Source organism: Eubalaena glacialis, chromosome 17 (assembly GCF_028564815.1).
Source record: "Eubalaena glacialis isolate mEubGla1 chromosome 17, mEubGla1.1.hap2.+ XY, whole genome shotgun sequence".
In the NCBI taxonomy this organism is placed as follows: domain Eukaryota; kingdom Metazoa; phylum Chordata; class Mammalia; order Artiodactyla; family Balaenidae; genus Eubalaena; species Eubalaena glacialis.
Window position 1 is genome coordinate 21,346,689 of NC_083732.1, and position 10,812 is coordinate 21,357,500.

Consider the following 10,812-nt stretch of genomic DNA (forward strand, 5'->3'; position numbering starts at 1 on the left):
CACAGGTGAAAGTCCAATGGATGACAAAAGTATGGCGGGTCTTGACGATTCAAAGGCTGGTGTGGAAATAAAGAGTGAGGAGCAGAAACCAACTAAAGAACCCACAGAAGTGTCGGAATGGAATAAAAACAGCAGTAAGGATATGAAAATCTCCGACACACTGCAGGATCAATTAAGCGAACAGCAAAAAAGGCAACCACTCTCTGTTTCGGACCGCCATGTTTACAAGTATCGTTGTAACCATTGTAGCTTGGCTTTTAAGACTATGCAGAAGCTTCAGATACATTCCCAGTATCATGCGATTCGGGCCGCTACAATGTGTAACCTCTGCCAGCGTAGTTTCCGTACATTCCAGGCTTTAAAAAAACACTTGGAAGCAGGCCACCCTGAACTGAGTGAAGCTGAACTTCAACAGCTGTATGCCTCCTTGCCCGTGAATGGTGAACTGTGGGCAGAGAGTGAAACCATGGCCCAGGACGACCAGGCCCTAGAGCAGGAAATGGAGAGGGAGTACGAGGTGGACCATGAGGGGAAGGCAAGTCCAGCAGGAAGTGACAGTAGCTCTATTCCGGATGACATGGGCTCTGAACCAAAGCGGACCTTACCTTTTAGAAAAGGGCCAAATTTTACGATGGAAAAATTCCTCGATCCATCTCGCCCATATAAATGTACAGTGTGTAAAGAGTCGTTCACCCAAAAGAACATTCTCTTGGTCCATTATAATTCAGTGTCTCACCTGCATAAGTTGAAAAAGGTTTTGCAAGAAGCTTCCAGCCCTGTTCCTCAAGAAACCAACAACAGCACAGATAACAAACCCTACAAGTGCAGCATCTGCAACGTTGCATACAGCCAAAGTTCGACCTTGGAAATCCACATGAGGTCCGTGCTCCACCAGACAAAGGCAAGGGCTGCAAAGCTGGAGCCCAGCAGTCACGTGGCCGGCGGGCACGGCGTCGGAGCCAACGTTAATAGTCCCAGCCAAGGGATGTTAGATTCCATGAGTTTAGCAGCAGTAAGCAGCAAAGACACCCACTTAGATGCCAAAGAATTAACTAAAAAGCAAACTCCGGAATTAATGTCTGCTCAACCTACGCATCACCCGCCGCAGTCACCAGCACAGCTTCAGCTGCAGCTGCAGCACGAGTTGCAACAGCAAGCTGCGTTCTTTCAGCCTCAGTTTCTCAACCCCGCCTTTCTGCCTCATTTTCCTATGACTCCGGAAGCGCTGCTGCAGTTTCAGCAGCCTCAGTTTCTCTTTCCGTTCTACATCCCCGGGACGGAGTTCAGCTTGGGGCCAGATTTGGGCTTGCCGGGCTCTGCTGCCTTCGGGATGCCTGGCATGACCGGAATGGCCGGGTCCTTGCTTGAAGACTTGAAGCAGCAGATTCAAACCCAACATCACGTTGGCCAAACTCAACTCCAGATACTTCAGCAACAAGCACAGCAGTACCAAGCCATACAGCCCCAGCTGCAGTCTCAAAAGCCGCCGCCGCCACCGCCGCCGCCGCCGCCGCCGCCGCCGCCGCAGCAGGCCAGCAAATTATTGAAACAAGAGCAAACCGCCACGGCCAGTGCCGACTGCCCCATCATGAAGGACATACCCTCTTACAAGGAGGCGGAAGAGGTTGCTGAAAAGCAAGACAAGCCAAAGCAAGAACTCGTTAGTGAAGGTGAAGGGCTCAAAGAAGGCAAAGATGGAAAGAAGCAAAAATCCTTGGAACCATCCATCCCACCGCCCCGAATCGCTTCAGGGGCCCGAGGAAATGCAGCCAAAGCGTTACTGGAAAACTTCGGTTTTGAACTGGTCATTCAGTATAATGAGAACAGGCAGAAGGTACAGAAGAAGGGCAAGAGTGGGGAAGGGGAAAGTACCGAGAAGCTGGAATGTGGAACGTGTGGGAAGTTGTTCTCCAATGTCCTTATTCTAAAGAGTCACCAAGAACACGTACACGGCCAGTTTTTTCCATATGGAGCGCTAGAAAAATTTGCTCGTCAATACAGGGAGGCCTATGATAAGCTTTATCCCATTTCGCCATCTTCCCCAGAAACGCCCCCGCCCCCCCCTCCGCCTCCACCGCTGCCTCCAGCCCCTCCGCAGGCTCCTTCCCTGGGGCCCGTGAAACTGCCAGGCGGGGTCTCCGCTCCGCTCCAAGCCCCACCGCCCACTCCCCCGCCGCCCCCTCCGCCGCCTCCTCCCCCACCTCCCCCACCGCCCCCTCCCCCATCTGCTCCCCCGCAGGTCCAGCTGCCCGTGTCCCTGGACCTTCCGCTCTTTCCTTCCATCATGATGCAGCCCGTGCAGCATCCTGCGCTTCCTCCCCAGCTCGCCCTGCAGCTGCCCCAGGTGGACACTCTCTCGGCGGATCTCACTCAGCTCTGCCAGCAGCAACTCGGGTTAGATCCCAATTTCCTAAGGCATTCTCAGTTCAAACGCCCACGGACAAGAATTACGGACGACCAGCTGAAAATCCTGAGGGCTTATTTTGACATCAATAATTCTCCGAGTGAAGAACAGATCCAAGAAATGGCGGAGAAATCGGGCCTCTCTCAAAAGGTTATCAAGCACTGGTTTCGAAATACGCTTTTTAAGGAACGGCAGAGAAATAAAGATTCGCCCTACAACTTCAGTAACCCTCCCATAACAGTTTTGGAAGATATCAGAATCGACCCCCAGCCCTCCTCTTTAGAACATTACAAATCGGATGCATCCTTCAGTAAAAGGTCGTCGAGAACCAGGTTTACGGACTACCAGCTTAGGGTTCTTCAAGACTTTTTTGACACAAACGCTTACCCAAAAGATGACGAAATAGAACAGCTCTCTACCGTTCTCAATCTGCCTACCCGGGTTATTGTTGTATGGTTCCAGAATGCTCGTCAGAAGGCACGGAAGAGTTACGAGAATCAAGCAGAAGCTAAAGATAACGAAAAAAGAGAACTTACTAATGAGCGGTATATTCGAACGAGCAACATGCAGTACCAGTGTAAAAAGTGCAATGTGGTTTTCCCCAGGATCTTTGACTTGATTACGCATCAGAAAAAGCAGTGTTATAAGGATGAAGATGATGATGCCCAAGATGAAAGCCAAACCGAAGACTCCATGGACGCCACGGATCAGGTGGTGTATAAGCATTGCACAGTGTCTGGCCAAACGGAGGCACCCAAAAACGCTCCTGCCCCGGCGGCAAGTTCTGGCTCTGGGACTAGCACCCCGCTGATTCCATCGCCCAAACCGGAACCGGAGAAGACGTCTCCAAAACCCGAATATCCCACGGAAAAGCCAAAGCAGAGTGACCCCTTGCCGCCTTCTCAAGGCGCCAAACCAGCGCTGCTCTCAGCATCCACTTCCTCAGACCCGCCGCCGGCCTCGGCCGCTCAGCCACAGACACCAAAACAGCCCCAACTTATGGGAAGACCTCCCTCGGCCTCTCAAACCCCGGTCCCTTCCAGTCCACTGCAGATTTCCATGACTTCTCTCCAGAACAGTCTACCTCCACAGTTACTACAGTACCAATGTGATCAGTGCACAGTTGCCTTCCCGACTCTGGAACTCTGGCAGGAGCACCAGCACATGCACTTCCTGGCTGCCCAGAACCAATTCCTTCACTCCCCGTTCTTGGAACGGCCCATGGACATGCCCTACATGATATTCGACCCCAACAATCCACTGATGACTGGACAGCTGCTGAGTGGTTCTCTCACACAGATGCCCCCTCAGACCACTTCGTCCCACCCCGCAGCCCAGGCCACAGTTGCTGCTTCCCTTAAAAGGAAACTGGATGATAAAGAAGAGAATAACTGCAGTGAAAAGGAAGGCGGGAATAGCGGTGAAGACCAACACCGTGATAAACGCTTGAGAACCACCATCACCCCTGAACAACTGGAAATTCTCTATGAAAAATACTTATTGGATTCCAATCCTACCCGGAAAATGCTTGACCATATTGCACGTGAAGTGGGGCTCAAGAAAAGAGTCGTGCAAGTCTGGTTCCAGAACACACGAGCGCGAGAAAGGAAAGGCCAGTTCCGGGCAGTGGGTCCAGCCCAGTCTCATAAACGGTGTCCCTTTTGCCGAGCCCTGTTTAAGGCGAAGTCAGCCTTAGAAAGCCACATTCGCTCCCGGCACTGGAATGAAGGAAAGCAGGCAGGTTACAGTTTGCCACCAAGCCCTTTAATATCAACAGAAGATGGGGGAGAAAGCCCGCAGAAATACATTTATTTTGATTATCCATCTCTGCCATTAACTAAAATTGATCTCTCAAGTGAGAATGAATTGGCTTCTACAGTGTCAACACCTGTTAGCAAAACAGCAGAGCTGTCGCCGAAGAATCTTTTAAGCCCTTCTTCTTTTAAAGCAGAATGTTCTGAGGATGTCGAGAATTTAAACGCCCCTCCTGCTGAGGCTGGGTATGATCAAAATAAAACGGACTTTGATGAGACTTCGTCAATTAATACAGCGATCAGTGACGCCACCACCGGAGATGAGGGAAACGCAGAAATGGAAAGCACCACGGGAAGCTCTGGAGATGTGAAGCCAGCTTTATCTCCTAAAGAGCCCAAAACTCTCGACACTTTGCCAAAAACAGCAACCCCACCCACCACGGAGGTCTGTGATGAAAAATTTCTCTTTTCTCTCACGAGTCCCTCAATACCTTTCAACGATAAAGATGGTGACCATGACCAAAGCTTTTATATCACGGATGACCCCGATGACAATGCTGACCGCAGTGAAACGTCCAGCATAGCTGACCCGAGTTCACCAAATCCATTTGGATCCAGCAATCCTTTCAAATCCAAAAGTAACGATCGACCAGGTCACAAGCGTTTCAGAACCCAGATGAGCAATCTTCAACTCAAAGTTCTCAAGGCTTGCTTTAGTGACTACCGAACTCCAACCATGCAAGAATGTGAAATGCTAGGGAATGAGATTGGTCTGCCCAAGCGCGTGGTCCAGGTGTGGTTCCAGAATGCAAGGGCGAAGGAAAAGAAATTTAAAATTAACATAGGGAAGCCTTTCATGATCAATCAAAGTGGCACGGAAGGCGCCAAACCAGAGTGTACCCTCTGTGGGGTGAAGTACTCCGCCCGCTTGTCCATCAGAGATCATATTTTCTCCAAACAGCACATTTCAAAAGTGAGGGAGACCGTCGGGAGTCAGCTTGATCGGGAGAAAGATTACTTGGCTCCGACGACCGTTCGACAGCTGATGGCACAGCAAGAACTTGACCGTATAAAGAAAGCTTCGGATGTGCTGGGCTTAGCGGTACAGCAGCCGGGCATGATGGACAGCAGCCCCCTTCATGGCATCAGTCTGCCAGCGGCCTATCCAGGACTCCCCGGCCTCCCCTCAGTCCTTCTCCCTGGAATGAACGGTCCATCCTCCTTGCCTGGATTTCCACAAAATTCAAACAGTAAGTCATTTCAAGGAGAGTCCGTCTAATTAATTAAATAATATTAGGCAGCCAATGACATGTAACCAAGAACAGGGTATGTTGGATCTCTTTTCATTTGAGTAAGTGAAACCATGATGTTATTTGAAATATATATTTTAGTGGCTATATAGTTAATAACCAGGAAATAAGCCAACCTGAACGTATGCAGAAAAACAAAGACAAGGTAGATCAGAGTCTCAGAAATATATTATTTATATCATTATATCTTTATATTTTAGGAACGTTCCTTTAATATACTCATTTCAAAACTGATTTCAAACGGCATTTCAGCACAGGCACGTGGCACAAAATTTGGTATACATATTAAGAAAGTGAAGCATTAAGTAATACATTCATTGGTTTCCTAATTTATGTTATTTCCAAGAGACACTGATTTTTTTTTTTTTTTTTTTTTTTTGGTTTTGTACTTTTTGGGGTTTTTTTCCCGCTTAAATGCCAGGAAGTTCAAAAGCTAAGGGCCTTCTAGCCACAGGAATTCCCCCGCATTACACCTAGCAGGTAATAAAGCATATATATATAAAGTTTAACTACTAAAAATATGACTTCTGTGATAATTTGTAACTTAGCATTGCTATATGATTTTGCTTTTAGTAGCATTCATTTTGTTACTTGTTATTTATGTAAATTTAAAACCTTAAAAATACATTTATATTACTCCATGCCTTTCTACCACCACCCCTAGCCTAGATTTATAATAAAGACAGACCAAAATGGTAAAACTGTTTGAGGCAATCCCCGATGAAGAATCCAATTCTGTGTTTATCAAGAGACTGAAAAAAATTGAAGATAGTATGCTAGGCATTCATGTAGCTATACATATAACACAAGTTGTATATTATCCAAAATGGAAAAAAAAAGATTCTAGTTTTTTCTTTAAAGTAAGTTTTATTTTCCAAATTAACAGTACATTTTAAAAAAATTTTTACAAGGAAATTATGACATTCCAAAGAGACATCTAGAATGAACTAATTACATTTATCTGGAAAGTTTCCAAAAACACAAAAGGAAAGCTTTTTTTCATTTTCCAGATTGGACTTTTACATAAATTTCAAACTTTTCAATTTCATCCTTCTCTTATGGCGATTTACATTTTAATGTGACTCTGGAAGATATTCCCATTTTAACTTTTATTTTGGGAGACATGAAAACAATGATATCAAATGACCCCTTGGCTACTGCTAGCTCATCTGATTGGTTCCCTGTCCAGAATGACTTGTTGGCATTAGAGAGAAGCAGAATGAATCTGCACATATAAAGAGTTTTACCAAGAAAATTTCTGCGAGGTCCTTTCCTTTAACTATCACACCAGCTACCTTCCCCTGCCCGCCTATGAATGTATTAGTCTTCTAGTCTCACTTTATATATCACTAATTATTAATTGACATCTAGAAAAATGTCTTATGTAGAAAGACTCCTGTGATCAGTTACATAAAATAGAGCTTTTCCACATAATGTCTAATGTGGAAAAATTCCATGAGCACTTATATATAAATTTTACAATTATGTAAAATAGAATAAAATTTGATATTTACAACGGGCTAAGAACAGTTCAAGTATCTGTGCCTTTAATCTGCAAGTCAGCTTTGATTGATGATCCTATGTAGTCACCCCACTAAGTGGTGGTCAGCACATCTTGTTTTTCTCTCCACTGGATCAGAAGGCCTTTGCTTGGACAACAGGTCCTTCCTTGACTACCCATCTGGTTTGTCACTCTGAAACTGGTACTCTGAGGGCCTGTACAAGAGAAAGCCAGGAGGGAGGAGAGAGAAGATGTTTATGAAATACATAAACAACCTAACCTTTCTCCTCATTCTACACACCATAAATATAATTTACATTCTCCCCCTGAAATATGGGCCCTTTTTATAACTCTCAGAATTGTGGGAAGATGTTAGAGGCAGGCCCTCCTCAGAGAGCACTATTTTTAAATGCATCAGATACTGAGGGCACCGTGTATCTGCTGCTTCATTAAATCATGGACCAAAACAGACCGGAGAGTGTTATAAAGAGAAAAGGTCCAGGAACATACCTACTGGAATTTGCAATTTCTCTTGAATTAGTTCTTTGTTTGTGAAGGAGTTTAAACATTAGCACAGCAGAGTTATCAGCAGGATCCCATCTGAGAGCCTGAATTCCCACACTTCCAGCTCACATCTTTTTTAGGTTAATTGATCTGTGGTGGGTAATGCTGAATATTTTAATCATCTCATGGAGTAGAGCTGTGGTTCTCCATCTTTCTATCAGCATCTTTCTACTGTATTATGTTTTAATCAAACACATATCTCCATTGCTCTATGGAAGAAATAGACAGACCAGCTAGGTGAAATAAAAGAAGAAAATTGCTTCATAAGTAAAATATTTCTGTATCTCTCACATGCCCTGGGCTCTTGTAACAGTTTGTTATCTATATGAATAAACTTTGACCATATGATGTGTTCACCTTGGTCCCATTTTAATGGGATTTAGTTATGGAAAAGGCTTCATTTTAAAGACACCCCCATCCCTTTGAAGGTAGATTTCAAGGTTTTGTTCCTAAGAAAATCACTAAAAAGGGACTCCATTGAATGAGATATGCCGTAAAGTAAGTAATAAGTCTGATTCCTAAGGCTACACCCCAAAATTGACTTAATTGCAGTGTACATGTTCAGTTTTAGCATTTATCAACCTCTAAATTTCCTGATTTAAATACCCATTTTATTCCTTTTTTGGTGGAATTCCTGTTCTGTTTTAGCAGCTTTAATTCTCATAAAACCTCCTTACCATACTTGCAAGAAATCTTCAAATTATTTAGTCTTTCAAGATCACAAAGAAAACCCTTTGAATAGTAATATCCATCATGTGTGCCTGCTTTCTGAACAATGACTTAGCCCTGTGTTCAGTATCACTACTTACTATCATTCATGTTTGATAAAATAAATTATTTTCTGCTAAAAAATTTTTCCACAATTGTCTTTTTCTATCATGATCATATGCAGAAAGGGAAAGTGACAATAGAAAATCACATGCCTGTACACGTGGAAAAAGTTAGAAACCTTTAAATTTACATTTTATCCTTTAGGATGTTAGCTTCTTTTGACATTTTCCTCAAGATGACTAGGAAAATAACTTGATTTTCTATTTTTAACATATTTACTTTATTGTTTTAAGCAGTGTCTGATTTTTATATGTTCCATTAGTCTTTGGAAATACTGCCTAACCCAATTTCCTTAAATGGAACTTTAGAACATGGCTTTTGCATTTTTCTCATACTTCAGTGTAATTTACTAGCATTTTTGGGGTAAATCTAGATAAGAGTAGGTCTTTAATAATTTTAGCACAATTGTCTTTGGCCCATGTACTTAATTAGTTTTATTTTTCACCTCAATAGTAAATTTTTCCTCTGGGACACCTAGATCAAAGCAACTTGGGGAAAAGACACTACATCTACGGTCATGGTGAGACAGGCATTTTCCTCTGAAAAGCATTACTTTTGGGAATAGGCAGCTGTTTCAGGAAAACAAAACCAAATAAAATGATGGTAAAAACTTTCATCTCTCTGTGAAATTTGAGAGAATTGGAGCAGGAGTTAGGGAACAGGAAAGAATGTATCTTTGTAGTTACCACCACTTATTTTGCATCCTGATTACTGTCCAGTTTTTCTCTTCTATATGTGGTTTTCATATATCAGTTGACTACTGAACTTTTGACTGCAAACTTCTACAAGTTTATGTCTTTTATTAGTAGACCCAATGTACATTATTCATTATCCTTAATCTGTATCTTTTTTCCTAAAATTTTTACTTAACAGCTGATTATTTAAGTCAGCTTACTCCTCAAGATGCTGAATTCTTAAAAATCTCTGGTAGTTTTTAACTATAGTAGTTAGGATTCCTATGGCAGTCTTCTAAAAATTTTCATTACTTCATTATATGACCTCTAGATAGGAATTTGTAGACCTCATCTGATGGGAAAGCCTGAGTCAACAGCTATTGATCTACTTGCTTTCTAACTACCACTGCTATTTTTTTAAATCTTAAGTTCCTTACAATTTCTCTTGCCTTAAATTCTCACGTCAGAGAGATAGGTGAGCCAGCAATTTCTTTAGATTTAGGGGGGAAAGCACTTAGGTGGAAGGGGGTGCAATTATTGAGTATGAAGTCTAGATGTACTAGACCCAGAAATAAAGTAGGCTTTATGAGTAGGCAAAAGAAGCTGGCTACCAACATAATATCATTCTGACAATGCAAGGAAGGATCTTCTATCCTTCTTCCGCCTGAATCACTCAAGCCTGAAATTCTGTAATTAGGTATTAATTCTTCTGACTTAATACATTATCTTCTGTTAAATGGAAAGTAACATAGAATATCATGAAATCAGAATATCATAGCAGAAGAAACCTCAAATTATCGAATCTAGTATATATTGATCCTTTCCAAAAATAGGTGTATTTATATCTCTGGTTTTTTTCTTGCAAATAAAATTTTATAGAGAGGCAAGTGGAAAGAAGATCAAGATACCAGGCATCATAGTGTAGGAATAAAGGCAAGGGAGTTGTTGGTTTGGGCCCCCAAAAGCAACTCCATTACTTCACAGTTTTGGGCTGTGTGTAAGTCCCATGGAATCTGAGAAGTCTAACATTCTAAATTGGATTAAAGATCCAGGAATTTACTGGTTCATTCCTACCATACCCCTGCCAATCTTAAGCCATTTTCATTTAAATTTATTTTGAATGTGTCATCCATTCTTCTGTAAAATGTAGATACTTGCTATCAGTTTCTCCTGGAAATACAATGTTATTATTTTCAAGGATTGCTTTTTTCATTTTTAATATTCCAACTGTTTAACATTTGAAATTGATTCAATTAGACAGGAAGATGAATTTGAGTGGCAGCTGTAAAATTTAGTTTCCCCACCTCCATATCTACCATCGAGTTGTATATTTCTGTCTATCAAGTCACTTCACAGCTCTAGGACTCAATTTTCTTAAAAACATGGAATTTTTAGCATCTGTCCCTACTTACTATTGAGGATATTGGAAGACTGTTCTCGAACATGATGGATATTCCTTAGAGACTATTACTAATACAACTACAGAAATTATTTCAAAGCAGATCAGAGAAGAGTTGGGTGTGGTAAGGTTAAAAAGAAGAGCAGCCAGTAATAAGCTAGGCTAATTGACGGTAATATGATAATGATTGGGGTCAAGTTGAGACTGATGTTGAGGACTTGAGAGTATCTTGAGTGCTAAGCCTAAGACAAGGTTTCTCAGCTGGATAAAGACCAATTAAGAAACTAAAGTTCTTTTTCTAGCTAAAGAAATGTGTTTTTGTGTCACTCGTTTTTCTTTTTTTTTTTCACACCCAAATGTTGCATTTAGCATAGA

General features: G+C 42.5%; 1 protein-coding gene across 2 annotated transcripts in view; it reads left to right on the forward strand.

Moving 5' to 3' along the window:
* ZFHX4 (zinc finger homeobox 4) overlaps positions 1-10,812 on the forward strand; it is a 151,595-nt gene that overhangs the window by 138,011 nt on the left and 2,772 nt on the right. For both annotated transcript variants that reach the window (XM_061171648.1, XM_061171649.1), the window contains exon 9: positions 6-5,408. In XM_061171648.1, coding sequence (XP_061027631.1) covers positions 6-5,408 — 5,403 coding nt within the window. The remainder of the gene's footprint in view (positions 1-5; positions 5,409-10,812) is intronic.